Source organism: Vigna umbellata, chromosome 8 (genome assembly GCF_029865625.1).
Source record: "Vigna umbellata cultivar VRB3 chromosome 8, Vumbellata_1.0, whole genome shotgun sequence".
NCBI classification, from domain to species: domain Eukaryota; kingdom Viridiplantae; phylum Streptophyta; class Magnoliopsida; order Fabales; family Fabaceae; genus Vigna; species Vigna umbellata.
In genome coordinates, this window is record NC_142172.1 from 31,812,649 (window position 1) to 31,829,285 (window position 16,637).

Here is a 16,637-nt window from a genome sequence, read left to right on the forward strand (position 1 = left end):
TAATGCCTCCATCTCCAACTTCATTACTTATTTCCATTTTTTGTCAATTAATGCCTCAGAAGAAGGTGTAGTTGTGGTGTTTCAGCTTGTGAGAAAGATTTTATGGATAAGAGAGAATTTTTCAAATGATAAATAATTTGTCAAGGGGTAAGGTTGTTATTTGGTGTTGGTTCCTTTTATAAGAGTTATTGGGAAGTTTAAATTATGATCAACTTGTTCAACAGCTTTTATGGAAGGAAATTCATCACAAGCAATAGAGTTATAATTTATAAGATAAAAAAAATTACCTCAGGAAATGTCGTACGATTGGATTCTTGAATATGAGTAGATCTTGGAATGGCTTTTCCTCTTCATGTTTACACCAGCTTTTTTCCAAATTTTGTTGCAAATTGAGGAATTTGATTCATATCTACTTGATCCTCTTCAGCTTCAACAATATTTTTTCTAATTTATGGTCCAAAAGTTATATTTGGTAATATAAAAGGCTCATCTTCCTTTTTAAAATCTCCCTTAAAGATAAGATTGAAGTAACTTACACATTAATTGAAAGTAACATCTCTTGATACAAAATTTTTGGGATTGAGGATAGAAGCATTTATACCCTTTTTGTGTGACTGAGTACCCCAACCAAGAAAATAGATTTTATTGCCCTTGGATCAAATTTTTCTCTTCTGGTACTATGAACATGTATAAAGAAAACACACCCCAACAAAATGAGAATACGGAAAGAAAAAATAGACACTTGATTAGATCAAACTAGAGCACTTTCTTTTTCAAAATAATGTTCCAAAGGCACTTCGGCAGAAGCTATACTCATTGCATATAGAAAATATAACATATTAAATACATGGGAATAATATCTAAAATTCCCTAAAATATATTGACAGTAATCTTTCGATTCATTACATTAACGTTGTAATGTATGGTGAGATAAAGTTATCATGCTCAAAAAAACAAAAACAAAAAATCTAAAATGCATTTGCAGCCCCACCCCCACGTAATAAAAAGAAAAAACAGAACAACACCTCTAGAGTGTGAGGCCAATACTATTGGTTATGAATCCAATATACATCTCTACCAAAATATTACATCCCTGAAAGGGTCTTAGAAACCCCCTTCAACATCAAAATATTCTTGCTCAATTTTTACCGTCAGGTGGAGGTTCAAATCTATCGCTTTGAACAACCTCCTCGATAATTTTATTTATGCTGCTGTCTTTAACCTGCATTTATTGAAACATAAAGAACTGTCCAAATCAGTATCCCAAGATAAAAAAAATTGGGGAATGTGATGTTGAAAAAAGAAATCATGGTTGCTCTTCGAGAGAGCCTGTGTAGCAGTTCCCCCAAAAAGTTTTGTTCTACGAAAAAGAGGGATTAACTTGTTTATTTTTTATTCCTTTTAGAAATTGTAAATGATAGAAACCTTCATAGATCTCTTCTTATGTTGTTACCGAACGGTGGACAACAGCATCTTGCCGAGCGACTACAGAGAACTGAAGACCACCGGACATCTGCATACTACCGAATGTCTGCAGACTACCGAACAGCTGAACACTCAGAAGCCGTTTACAGTGTTTTAGAATAAGTTTTGTTAGTTTTATTATTTTTGTTTTCTCTTTCTCTCTTCCTCTTTGTATAAATATTTTACTCTCGTTGTACTTTACACTTACTACTGATATTCATTCACTTTCTGTTCTTTCAGGAATTCTCGTTTTCTCTCGTTTCTCAAACACTTACATGGCATCAGAAGAAAGCAAATAATTAGAGTTCTTCTTTTGCCCCCTTTCTTCATCTTCTGTTCTCTTCTCATGACTTTCTCAAATTCTACCACCGATCATCTTTCCAATCCTGCCCACCCTTTGTTTCTTCATCTCGGTGAGAACCCCACTCTCGTTCTTGTCAATCCTCCTCTCTCTGACACCAATTATCAACAATGGCGGCACGATATGCTTGTCACTCTTGAAACCAAGAATAAAGACAAATTCGTTCTTGGTACTATTTCTTGCCCTCCTCCTGATGATGTTCTTCACGAAGCCTGGAAAAGATGTAACAAGATGGTGATCTCATGGCTGATGCGCTCCATGACTCTCCCCATCAAACAATTTGTTATGTGGATGGATTCTGCGTACGAAATTTGGACCGATCTCCTTCAACGTTTTTCTCATGGTGATAAGTTTCGCATTGCTGATCTCCAAGAAGCCCTTCAATCTTGCAAACAAGGTGATTCCACTGTCTCTCAGTATTATACTCGTCTTCAAATACTTTGGAAAGAACTTTCTCTATATAAGACCATTCTTGTCTGCACCTGTCATTCTCCTTGTAATTGTGGATTATTGACCAAGATTTAATAAGAGCGCAACGATGATTCTGTCATCAAGTTTCTCCGTGGATTAAACAATGAATTTTCTTCAGTCTATTCTCAAATCATGCTAATGGAACCCATGCCGACTCTCCCTAAAAGCTTTTCTTTGGTCCTTCAACAAGAAGGAGAATTTCACAATTCCTCCTCACAAATTCCACAAGATTCAATGGCTAATTTCAATTCCCAAGACCCTCAGATCAAGACTTCTAATACCTCTCGTGGTGCGTTTTTTGGTCGTGGACGAGGACGTACTACTAAATTTGGTGGTCGTGCCAAATACTGTGATCATTGCAAAAGAACTAATCACACCTCTGACAATTGCTGGATCAAATATGGCCTTCCTCAAGGTTATAAACCTACCATCAAATCCAATTCTGCCATCTCCAATCCATCTGCCAACCTGACTGATGGCGTTTCACACAACTCCAATGAATCCTCCGTTGATAAAACCCAAGTTCAATGCACTTTTTCTCAAGAACAGTATGACGCTATTTTTGGCTTATTTAAACAGTCTCAACCTCCTACTCCTAGGGAGGCCAGCGTTAATCAATGCACTCCATAGTCATCAGGTTCTTTTTCTACACCCAATTTTTCTTCTTGGATTATAGATAGTGGAGCTACTGATCATATATGTTCTTCAAAATTTCTTTTTAATTCTTTACAGCCTATCACTCCTATTTCTATACGCTTACCAAATAATAGTTTTGTTACTGCTAAATTTTCTGGGACAGTTATTTTAGGCAATTTGGTTTTGCACAATACTCTATTTGTTCCCAATTTCTCTGTTCATCTTATTTCTATTTCTAAACTGTTACATTCGAATAATTCTTTCATTGTTTTTCATCAAAATAGTTGTCTCATTGTGCAGATGAATACTTACCAGACGATTGGAGTAGCTAAGAAATACAAAGACCTTTTTTGTCTTCTTAGTAATAATACCATAAGTACTTCAGAATTAAACGTTTTTCATTCTGTTATTCCATCAAACCTGATTTTTCAAATTTGAAAGTTTTTGGATGCTTATCATACTGCAGCTCTGTTACTGCAGGACGCACAAAACTTGATTCCAGAAGCAACAAATGCATTTTTCTTGGATACAAATTTGGAACCAAAGGGTTTGTGCTGTATGATCTGCATTCACATTCTACTATTATTTCACGAAATGTCATTTTTCATGAACATATTTTTCCCTATCAAACTTCTTTCACTTTACCTTCCTCCTACACATGATGATATTTCTGATGTTATTCTTTTTGATTTTCCAAATCTGACACCTATTTCCACTGTCCCAAATTATCCACCTAGTAACACTTCTCATCATGCTTCTGATAGTATCATTATTCCTACTGTTGAACAAAGAGTTTCTCTTAGAAACAAAACTAGACCTAAATATTTAGATCATTACTACTGTGGTACTACTTCTAGCATTACCTCATCCCATACTACCCCGTATCCTATGCATTTGTTCCTTTCTTATGCTAATTGTTCCTCTGACCACACTTCTTTTTGTCATAATATTTCTACACAAGTTGAACCTTTTTCTTTTAAAGAGGCTAGCAAGTTTGAATGTTGGCAGCAAGCTATGAACTCTGAACTTGCTGCTCTTGAAAGAAACCAAACATGGACTTTGGTGAATCTCCCTGCTGGTAAGAAACCCATAAGTTGTCGTTGGGTATATCGTATCAAGCATAAAGCGGATGGCTCTATTGACAGATATAAAGCCCGTTTAGTGGCAAGAGGTTTCACTCAAACTGAAGGATTTGATTACTATGAAACCTTTTCCCCTGTTGTTAAAATCACCATGGTTTGCCTTGTTCTTGCTCTTGCTGCCATCAACAAATGGTTTCTTCATCAATTGGATGTTGACAATGCTTTTCTTCATGGTGATTTAACTGAAGAAATATACATGAAGCCTCCCCCTGGTCTCTGTTCATCTACTCCTAATCTCGTTTGCAAGCTTCAAAAATCTCTTTATGGTTTAAAACAAGCCAGCAGAAATTGGAATCACAAACTCACATCATAATTACTTTCTATCGGGTATACACAAAGCTCTGCCGACCACTCTTTATTTATCAAACATTCTCCCTCTACTATCACCATTCTTCTGGTCTATGTTGATGATATTCTTCTTTCTGGAAATAACTTGTCTGAAATCACTACTATCAAAGATCATCTCCACAGCAAGTTTCACATTAAAAATCTTGGAGATCTCAAATATTTTTTGGGATTTGAAATTGCTAGATCTCAAGCTGGAATATGTATCAATCAAAGAAAATACTGTCTTGAATTGATTTTTGAAGTTGGTATGTTAGGATGTAAACCTGCTCCCACACATGCTGATCCTTCTGTCAAACTTCATGCTGATGAAGGCATTCCTCTCACAGATCCTTCTTCTTACCAACATCTTATTGGACGATTACTCTATCTCACTATACGCGGCCGACATTGCTTTTGCCGTCCAACAACTTAGCCAGTTTGTTTCTACTCCTCGTCAACCTCATATGCAACAAGCCATGGGGATCATTAGATATTTAAAGAATGCTCCTGGTTCTGGTCTGTTATATGCTGTTAATAATTCCTTCCGCATTCATGCATACTCGGATTCTGATTGGGCTACTTGTGCTACCACTAGAAGATCCATCTCTGGTTTTTGCATCTTTCTTGGAACTGCTCATATTTCTTGGAAATCAAAGAAACAAACCACTGTTTCCAAATCTTCTTCTGAAACCGAATATAGGTCTTTAGCTTCTCTTACTTGTGAACTACAATGGCTGCAATATCTTTTAAAAGATCTGCATATACTGTGCCCGATTCCTTACTCAATCTATTGTGACAACAATTCTGCTATCCACATTGCCAAGAATCCCACCTTTCATGAGAGAACCAAACATATAGATACAGACTGCCACGTTACTAGACAAAAGCATCAAGATGGTCTCATCAAGCTTCTTCATGTTTCTTCTACCAATCAAGTTGCAGATGTTTTCACCAAATCTCTTTATCCTTCTCCTTTTAATACTATTACTTCCAAGCTAAACATGCATAATATCCATGTTCATCTTGAGGGAGGGTGATAGAGACCTTCACAGATCTCTTCTTTTGTTGTTACCGAACGGTGGACAACAGCATCTTGTCGAACGACTACAGAGAGCTGAAGACCACTGGACATCTACATACTACCGAACGTTTGCAGACTACCGAACGTCTGCAGACTACCGAACGTCTGCCAAACGTCTGCAGACTATCGAACGTCTGCCAAACGTCTGCAGACTACCAAACGTCTGCCGAAGGTCTACAGACTACTGAACGTCTACAAACTACCGAACGGCTGGACACTCAGAAGCTGTTCGGTTACAGTGTTTTAGAATAAGTTTTGTTAGTTTTATTATTTTTGTTTTCTCTTTCTCTCTTCCTCTTTGTATAAATACTTTACTCTCGTTGTACTTTACACTTACAACTGATATTCATTCACTTTCTGTTCTTTCAGGAATTCTCGTTTTCTCTTTTCTCAAACACTTACAGTAAATAATATTTATTCTAAAAATAGCATAAACAAATGTCAAGATCTCACCTTAATTCCGATAGCAATGGCAGTTTTTAGTCGAACAAGTTCACCTAATATGAAGGAACCGTGTTTATTATCTCTAACAAAGATAAGGGGCACACTCCTTGATGAAGCCAAACTTAGTAGATGCTTCGTCAGCCATCGTGGGTTACAATCAGAAGCTACAAGCACAGCCTGCATAACGTACAACGCAAATAATGTACTCTATAGGACTATATAACTAAGTCACGCATACACACCTAACAGCAGAAAAAGCTATATACTACTAATACAACTTCGTTCATTATTATTGTGCAACTTGTTTATTTATTATGACGAAAAACTAATTGAGTTTGAGCAATTTAAGAAAATATAATGAGGCTCTCAGCCAAAAACAACCATTACAATTTGCAGGAATCAGCATAAACAAATAATCTATTTTTTCGTAATTTGCTGTTTGCAACACCATATAAAGGTTAAAACACCATAAAAAGTGCAAGTTGAAGAATTTACTTGCAAGTGGCTTTCATGTTAAAACAACCAATAGTTGCAGGAATCAGCAAAAACAAAGTTTAATTTTTCGTAGTTGGCTGTTTCCAGCACCATATAAAGCTTAAAACACCAGAAAAATGTACATGTTGAAGAATTTACATAAAAGTGATGAACTAATAAGTAAAAATGAAGGTAGTAAATATCCAATTAACTAAGGTATGCATATTCTACACAGGAAAATAGAGGAAATCAACCTGAAGCTTAACTGAAGGAGCTTTATTGTTGGTGCTTCTTAAAGGGAAGAGCTGATCAGACCTTTCTAACTCAGTGCATGGTTTCATGCGCTCAAGGACACGAGTTACATCATTGACCCCGATGGAGAATTGTTGCTGAAAGGAACAGTAGAAAGTTTACATGAAAATGTATGCTTCCTGATAAACATATCTTAAATTTCCAAAGTTTCATAAATCAAACCAACCAAGTAGAAGTCTAACCTTTAACCATATTTTCTCCGGCAAGGAAGTTCCATCTGAATCTCTTGCAGATCGGATCTCTCTGTTCAGCAGAATAAGGTCAGATCAGGTGAAAAATTACACCATTAATAAAGGTCATTAAGTGATTCGCTCTTTAAAATGTTAAAATTCTCGCAGGTGACTGCCTCAGCATCAGTCAACAATGGCCTTGTGGATCAAATCACGTTTGAAGAATGATAAATAAAATAAAGCACCAAATGTGAAAAAATATATCTTACCTACGGATTGATTGGAATAGATTGGTGAGACGTTCTCCTTCATAACAACTACAAATCAAATTAGAAAATTAAGTTTATAACAAAAATAAACACCAGCAATAACAACAGGGAGTGTTGCATACTTATTTTCTAGAGAAGCAAAGCTCGAATTTGTAGTGTCCCCAACCTTCTTTGGAGTTTTGACATTGCTCCTACTTGCCATAATTTACTTTCAATATTCACCGACTCAGCCTTAAGCGACTCCGACCCAACAAACTAATTCAAAAAGCCTTTTCAATCAGTTTGAGCAGGAGTATATTACATTCCAAAAATTCTTCAAAAGAAGCCATGGCATCGATATAAACAAAAATTGGTAACAGAACAAAAAATTTCAAAATCTCAACCGTATAAAGATTGCATGGGAAGAAATTGCGTAAAACAATATCGAAAGCATGTTAATCGAAAAATGGAGCTTGAAGTGATGCTTCCAATCACATTCCACCTTGTTAGAACTAAAAATCCAGAATCAAAAGAGGGAAGAAACAAGATACACATACACATTTACATTTACTAAATTTATATATTTGCTCGATAATAAAAATTTGTATGTGTTTTTGTTAAAATGAATAATAAATTTGTATGTGTTTTGTTAAAATGGATGTCAAAATTCGTAACTGAACATAGGTAGATATTAATATTTGAAAATTATTATTATTATTATCAAGTAAATTCAAAACTTGATAAAAATTTATTAAACCAAAAATAATTTAATTATAAAAAAAGTTCAAGACTTAATATAATAATTAATAATTTTAATGGTGAAACATGGTGAAACCATTGAGAGACAATGTGTAAACCAAAATTTTGAAAAAATAAAAAACCATAGACATAATATAAGTCAGAGATGTGAACATACAAGAAAAAGATGCAGAAAAACTGAAATGGGTTAACTCTAGCATAGAACAAATATAGAAGGGTGTGAACATAAGAAAAGAGGGTTCAAAAGAAAAAAAAGAAGAAAGAACTTTTTTTTTATTACTATTATTTTAATTTTTACTATTATTAATTTTCTTAATATTAAATTACCTATTTTTTATTCTAAAAAATAATTTATATATATTAAAAAAACAAAAACTTCTGCCATGAACCCTAACTGTGCCAGGGCCGCGCCACCCGCCCCAAAAAGATCACTGGCCGCATCGTCGCCGGCGACTGCCGCTGGCGTCGCGCCACTTCCATTATCGAAACCCAACATCTGCCACATTGCAAATGAATGCTTCCTGCACCACATCTCCATCGATGAATCCGTTCCATTCAAGCCGAGTTTTGAGGGTCGAGGGTCGACGGCTGAGGGCCGAGTTTCGAGGATCGAGGGCCGAGCTTCGAGGATCGAGGATCGAGGGCCGAGTTTCGAGGATCGAGGATCGAGGGCCGAGTTTGAGGATCGAGGGCCAAGGGTCGAGGTTCGAGGTTCGAGCTTGAGCTTCGAAAGCACCTTGGGTCGAGCTTCTAGGGCCGCCGAGGGTCAAAGGTCGAGGGCCGAGCGCCGAGGGTCTGGCGTCGAGGGTCGAGGGTCGAGGGTCGAGGGCCGAGGGTCGAGGGTCGAGGGCCGAGGGTCGAGGGTCAAGTTTCGAAGATCGAGGGCCGAGGGCCGACTTTCGAGGGTCGAGGGTCGATAACACGCCATCAATAATCGACGAAACAAGTTTAGCCTGCCACGCCAGCCACAAATTAACGTAGAAAAAAAATAATGTAAGCGTAAGTAATGAAACCTTTAGTTTCACAATGCAGAGAATTTCCTCCCACAATTTGTATATCCTTCCGACATTACAACGTAATGAAACCTTTAGTTTCACCATGCACAGAATTTCCTTTCACAATTTGTATATCCTTCCCACATTACAAAGTAATGAAACCTTTAGTTTCAGAGTGCACATAATTTGCTCCCACAATTTGTATATCCTTCCCACATTACAAAGTAGTGAAACCTTTAGGTTCACTGTGCACAAAATTTCCTCCCACGTATATCCTTCCCACATTAGAAAGTAATGAAACATTTAGTTTCACAGTGCACAAAATTTCCTCCCACATATTGTATATCCTTCCCACATTACAAAGTAATGAGACATTTAGTTTCACAGTGCACAAAATTTCCTCCCACAATTTGTATATCCTTCCCACATTACAAAGTAATGAAACCTTTGGTTTCACAGTATACAGAATTTCCTCCCACAATTTGTATATCTTTCCCACATTACAAGTATATACTCCATTAATATAACATGTACAAGTGATTCTCACAAACTCCCACATTCCAATAACTCATCATTAATAATCAACCAAACATGTTTAGCCAGCCACAATCAACCCAATGAAACTGAAGAGAGAAAAGGACAATATGAAAACGAAAAGTCCACATGATAGATTATCAAGAACCGGTTGCTAATTACCACTACTAAAATTCAAATTTATAGAACTTTCAAACAAAGAATCAAAGTCCTACCCCACATGTCCTATATTCATTGTGAACTACGTTACACAACAAATCCAAACACCATTGCAAAAATATCACAATTCAATCCATGTTTAAGGTCAAGAAGTCTGAGACATTAAATACCAGAAGAAAATCATCATCCAAAATGTCTGCAAAAGATTATCCTACACCATTCTAACCTCTTTTCAACTATTTTAATCAAATGTCTGCAAAAGAAATCTCAGATCTGGCAACAAGATGAAAAGGAATTTTGATAAAGAGGAACTACTAATAGAAAAAGACATATAGAAACTATATATAAATTTGACTCAAAAAGTCAATGGGAAAACTCTCACAAACTCGATGAGATGCACACAACACTAATCCAAAACACATAACATAATCGATGTCATACAAGAAGAAACATGCATTGCTTGTCTTCCTAAAAGGACCAGAAATTCTAAAAAGACTAGAAATGCAAGAACTCAAAAAAACCCAACGGACCTAATTGCTCACAACAGGCTCGATAGATGCAGGTCATAACAATTCGATCCTAATGTTCGATGATCAAGTAATTATGAATATGTTGAACAGTTATCATTTCACGTTTAATTTCAAGCTTCATGTAGATGGTAAGGCTCAAACAAATCCTATTCCAAAAAGTATTGTTGTTTAGTGATCTAGAAACAGCAAGGAAAGCAACCAACCCAAAACCCAAACAAAAAAAATAGCAAATTCAGAATAATAGTATAAAACCAGGGGAGACCTGGTAAGAGACTTGATGTGATTACGTCATCCTGTTCATGAACTCAAAATCCAAAGAAGATAAAGATGCTAATAATAGAGAAATTAAATAGAGAGGACAACACTCAGAAGAAATTCGATTATCCCAAGTTGTAAAATTCGACACTCTAGTTATTTTGAAATCTCAGAGAGACTAGGCAGCGTGTCTTGAAAAGGAATGAATGAAAATATTTCAAACAACTCCTAAATTTGACAGTCCTAATTCAGTGTACCAAGAATCACATAAAATTTATGTGAAAGAGTAACAAAAACACCACTGCAAAGAAACAAATGGCAATTGAATCCTCATGCTTAGTCATCAAATCCCGAGAAACCAAATAGAGAGGAAACTTAAAAGAAATTAGTTTACGATGAAAACAAACCAGTTCAACACCTAGACGTAATCAAACATAGAACCTACATTTAAATTCAAATAGATGTCCATCATCACATAAAAAGTTCTGAAGATCTGCTGCCAAAGTTTCCACATCCAATGATGAATAATAAATTATAGACTTCAAAAACAATAGAGACAACATAGTCAATCATAACAGACTCTACGAGATACAAGTCATGACAGGAAACTAAATCAAACCCTGCTGCAAAGAAACAAATCACAACTCGATCCTAATGTTCGGTGGTCAACTATAGCAATCTCAAATAATAGTAGAAGAAACACGTAAAAGAAATTAGGTTATCTTGAGAAGTTGCCCTTTCATGTTACATTCAATCGGCAAGGGAAATCTCCTGGAATGCTAATGCTATGAATGCAAACAGTTCAACCAAAACTTCTGCCATGAACCCTAACTGTGCCAGGGCCGCGCCACCCGCCCCAAAAAGATCACTGGCCGCATCATCGCCGGCGACTGCCGCTGGCGTCGCGCCACTTCCATTATCGAAACCCAACATCTGCCACATTGCAAATGAATGCTTCCTGCACCACGTCTCCATCGATGAATCCGTTCCATTCAAGTCGAACCCAGATCTGCACCACGCCGATTTTTTTGGGCAAATTTCCTCTGGTATTATGCTCTGTTTAATTCTTTAATTCTTGCTTAAATTTTCATTAAAGTAAATAGAATTTTATTCTCCGGCTGTCAATTTTTTTTATGATTTAAAGAACAAAAATAGCCATTCAAGAAGAAAACAAAACTTATCGCAAAAATACCAAGAAATTGTGCATGAGATTTACAGGAAAGAAGAGTATCAAACATTGATTAACAAACACGCAGGAGCACATCCGAAATATAAGAAATTTGACCAGTTATTTAATCAATTTAACTAAAGAGATAAAGAATGGGATAAAGAACCTTCGCTGTGTGAAACCAATACTGTTCAAACCTTCTTTCCCCTTCTCTGCTTTCTCAACCTTTTCCGAATTCTTCTTTCTTCTCTGCCTTCTACTATTTTCCCACGCTTTTTTCCCGCTTCTTACTTTCTTCACCTTTTTTTCCTCCTTTTTCAATCCCAGTTCCCTCCCCTATGTTATTCCAATTCTAAAAACCCAGTATGCTCCTTTTTCTTTCAAACTTCCACCTATATATAGCAAGTCGAGTGTCCCTGTGTACTAACCTGGTAACTCCCTTCCTGCCACGTGGCCGTGTATGAGTGGCGAGTTTTCTTTTTTAAAAGCTGTGAATCAGTTCATTCGGCTGGGTTTTCATACTTTCCTTTTCTTTTATCATTTATATCAACTATAAATTCTTACTAATAATGTTTATTTTATAATTATGGTTTAATTTCGAATGTTATGTAGAGAAATCTCAAATAGCTCATCCTATTTTTTATATCTCAATTGTAAAATTGAGTCAATTATAACTTTGTCGTTAATTGGACTGGATGACGTTAAATTTTTTAAGTCATGACATAATGACTGGGCAATTGTTAAGCACGTGGCACACATTACGTGGAATTTATTTATTTTAACATTTAAATAAATTAAATTTATTTCTTAGAGATGACGTCATTCTTCCACTCCCCGATATACTCATTCCTGTTGTGCCACGTGTACCTTCCCTCCCCTCTGCAGGTTGCACCGCCACCAACCCTCGTACACGTCGTTGTTTGCATATCGCTTCTCCTCGAACCCGTGCTTCCTGTTCATGATAAATATCCCGTCGGCACCAACAAAGGTCTTAAAGTTGTGCATCCTCCCGGCAACAAACACTACCGCCCAATATAAACCAAACTTCTGCCAATCCAAACCAAGCCCACAAGGCCTCCATCAAGGTCAGAATGGAGCAACTTCGCTGCCAACCACCACGCGAAACAGGTTGTCGCTGCCATCGCAACCACCGTGATACCGTTCGCATCCCAACTTTGCCAGAACTGGAAATTGGAAACTCTTTCTCCCACGGTCACAGGCAACATCAGGAGACAAGAACCAACCCTAGTCGTTAAGCCCCAAATCGCACCATGAGAAACAAGAACCAACCTTAATCGCAAAAAAACTCAGAAAATCCAAAATTGCATGAACAGATTCTAAAACCCCCCAAAATTCTCAAAAAAAAACCCTAATTCCCAAAGTTGTGACACGGTTCGATGTTTCGTTCCTTTTCCTTAATCGCATTGCGAACCTACTCGTACATTACAAATCTCTCTTTTAATTCTGGGCCAGTTGAACTTTGTTCGCTTAGTGAGAATTAGCTTCAGGGTTCCTTGTTTTCTCTCGTTTTGAATTTTGGGTGTGATTGTCTCTTCCATTATTGGTTAATTGTACTATGCGATTGGAATTAGCTAGGATAGGTATGGTTGTAATTTCCAGGTTGTTGTACTGTCTAGTTCCGGTGGTCAAAAGCGGAGCTACAAGGCTAGCGGCGATGCCATTGTGGATGCCATGTTGGAGATTGTTGCTGCTTCAAAGATGAGGGCCAATGCAATTCTGAAGAACGAGGACATGTTCCCCATAAGCAAGTGCATTAAGGTGTTGGATGAGTTGCAAGGTGTTGATAAACAGTTCTACTTTCTTGCCTTGGATTTGTTTGAGAACAACTTCAGTGCCCGTGATATTTTCATCTCTCTCAAGGGTGACAAGAGGTTGTCATGCTTTCATCTTTGAATTTAGGGATTTAATAAAATCTCAATTCTTTTTTAGTTTTAAATTACACATAATGTGAGTTTTCTCTACGCCACGTGCTTAACAATTGCACAGTCACCATGCCATGACCCAAAAAATTTAATGTCGTCAAGTTCAATTAACGAAAATGTTACAATTGACTCAATTTTATAAGAACATGGACCTAATTGAGATAAAAAAAATACGAGGACCTATTTGAGACTTCTCTGCATAAATAGGGACATTCGAAATTATTAAACCTATAATTATTGGGTTTGGTAAATTGTGTAGGTTCTTTTTTCAGTTGGTACATTTTAGTAATGTGTATCGGGTTTTAGTAGACAAAAATATCTTCATATTTTATGGATTCTAAGTTTTAAGGTTAACGGTATTTGAATAATTTTCATTCTGAAAAAAAATAAAAATTAGAAACCCCCAACCCTTACTCACATCCCTCCTTGCTTTCAACCTTTTCTATTTCATCTCTCTCACTCCAACATTTTCTTTATCATTCTTATGCTCCAACTGAAAAAATCATAAATACTCGCCTAGCCTTAATTCACCTTTTTTGCTTATCTAATTTGTTTATCTCTTATCTCCATACTCCATCTCACCCATACACAATAACCCATGACATAACAATTTGTTGTTCTTGCTCTGTTCGTTCATTTGTCTTCCACTTTAATAACAAAATAATTGATGATGTTGATGTTGAATTTTGATTTGAGGGTTGTGTTATATCTTTTCCATCTTGATTGTTATTAAATTTCATTTTTAAATTTTAGAATTAGTAGTTTATCTTTATAAAGATTTGATATTTTGACTATTAAGTTGTTCGAAAATATTTTTCAAAAGAGAATGTGGAAAGGAGATTCCGAAAGGGGTAAGTTATTGTCCAAAAAATGGATTTATGAGGTGAGCTCTTAAAAATAAGAACAAATGAAACTCCTACACATCGTACTAAATGATTTAACAAGAACAAATTATTAAAGAACATAGACTATTGCTCGTTGCCTTTGAATGTTTCATATTATAAACATATTTTCATTTCATTTTTGTAAAAAAAATAAAAATATTATAACAAATTACACATCTTCTAGATTTGAGTCGATTGCAGAATATTTAGTGATTTTTAAGAAGAATTGCATTGTTATACCAACTAATTGAAAATCAACCAGAAATTAGTAAACTAGTCATAATGAACGTGTTAGCTCTCAGTTGGACCAAAAAATTACTTTCTAAAGTAAATCATATTATGTAAGTTTATTTTAATCAATTCACATCTCCAACTTGTGTGGTCAATATAAACATGGATGATTATGTGATTTATCATTTGTCGTAGAAGTTGAAATTAAGAAAAACAAAATGCACTAAATTTCAAATTGGAATTTAAACTTAATAAATTTGTTACCATCACGCTCATAGTTTAGCTTATACTCCTTTCATTCTATGATTTTATCAAAATTGATATTAAGAAACTAAATGCTTTGCAACTATTATGGATTGATGCTAACGTCTTTTAGCGGGAGGTTTCTTGTGTTTTTTTTTTAGTTTTGAAATTATTGTAGACATCAACATCATCAATTATTTTGTTATTAAAGTGAAAAACAAATGAACGAACATACCAATAGCAACAAATTATGGTGTCGCGGGTTACTATGTGCGGATGAAAGAGAGGATGGAGATGAGAGAGAAACAAATTAGATAAGTTAAGATGGTAGATTAGGGTTAGGTGGGTGTTTCTGATTTTTTCAGTTTGGGCTATTGTAGGATGACAGAGAGAAGGTTGGAGTGAGAGAGATGAAAGAGAAAAGAATTGAGAAGAATAAGGAATATCATAGAGGTGAAATTTTTTGTTTGTTTTTTTAGTTTTGATAATGAAAATTATTCAAACACTTGATCTTAAAACTTAAAATCCTTAATATAAGAAGATATTTTTGTCTACTAAAACTCGGTATACATTACCAAAATATACTAACTGAAAAAAAAAAACATAGACAATTTGGGAAACCCCTATAATTATAATTAAGATAATGGAAAAACTTTGCTTTATATATTATGGCTTAGAAACTTGTGATTGTTACTCGGCACTAAAAGCATTACTATTTAATTATTGATACTAAAAGAATAGTTGCAATTAATATTCACTTAGTTTCTGCAAGAAAATCAGATGCAATCTACACCTGGACAATACTTGACCTTCTTAATTGAATTGCAAATTAACAGTGATTCCACCTTAGGATACATTTTACATTTTATACTTGTTTTTATGGAAAATATTTTTTTAACAATTTCTTATTTTATAATTTTTTACAATGTTCACACGGTGGTTCGTAATTAATTCGTTTTAAATAACTTTTTGAAAATAAATTTAAACGATTTAATGAAATAGTGATCTGACTTATTGTTAAAAAATTATTATGAAAAATTGTTTATATATCGTCATTCTATCTTTAAACAAGCTGTAGTGATCAAGTATATATAAGAATTTTTTGGTTCAATGTGAAACCTTGATGTTTACGTTACTGTCTCATTATTGTAGAGTACCTAACTAGCAATACCAATACCAATACCTAGTGTGTTGTAAAAATGAACTGTAACCCGCGAGTCAATTTAGCCTATCACGGGTTTAAGTCGGATTGATTTGAAAAAAAATGTAATTTTCTATGGAGGATAGTTTTCAACTCGACTCACTTAGAACCCAGCTCACCGAGTTGGGTTGGTTCACTTACCCACCTAATTTAATTTAATTATTTATTATTTTATGTTTGAATATTATTAGTTAACATTTTTCTTTTATATTGTAGATGAGATAAAATAAATGTTTCAAGACAGAAAAATATTATAGATTTATCTATTTAATACTCTATAATATTATAGATGGACAAATGATACAAAAATTATCAATATTAAAAACTTATTTGTTCGCCTGTTGTGCTTGTTTTTGGATTACGTTTGGATTGTATGATATTTTTTTTATTTATTTTGAATTGTCTTTGGAGTTTAACATCATTTTAGAGTAAAATATATTTAAATTTGAATTAAAATATATATAATTTTTTATTTTAAAAAAACTTATAATTAAATGAGTCAGTGAGCTAACCTATTTAACTCACCAACCTGTGGTGGATCGGGTCAGATTTGAATTTTTTCGGCTCATTAATAAATAAGTCAGAGTTAAGTTAGCTTACTAAGT

The 16,637-nt window shown here is 35.1% G+C and overlaps 1 protein-coding gene across 1 annotated transcript; it reads right to left on the minus strand.

Annotated features, from left to right (window-relative positions):
- Positions 1–854: 854 nt before the first annotated feature.
- Positions 855–11,952, minus strand: LOC124837558 (Ribosomal protein L7Ae/L30e/S12e/Gadd45 family protein). Its single transcript, XM_047312964.2, has 7 exons — positions 11,697–11,952; positions 7,274–7,406; positions 7,152–7,199; positions 6,895–6,955; positions 6,655–6,789; positions 5,936–6,103; positions 855–1,222 (listed from the first exon to the last, which is right to left on the minus strand). The coding sequence occupies exons 2-7, from the start codon at positions 7,351–7,353 to the stop codon at positions 1,139–1,141; spliced, it is 576 nt and encodes a 191-aa protein (XP_047168920.1). The 5' UTR covers positions 7,354–7,406; positions 11,697–11,952; the 3' UTR covers positions 855–1,138.
- Between the last annotated feature and the right edge of the window lie 4,685 nt (positions 11,953–16,637).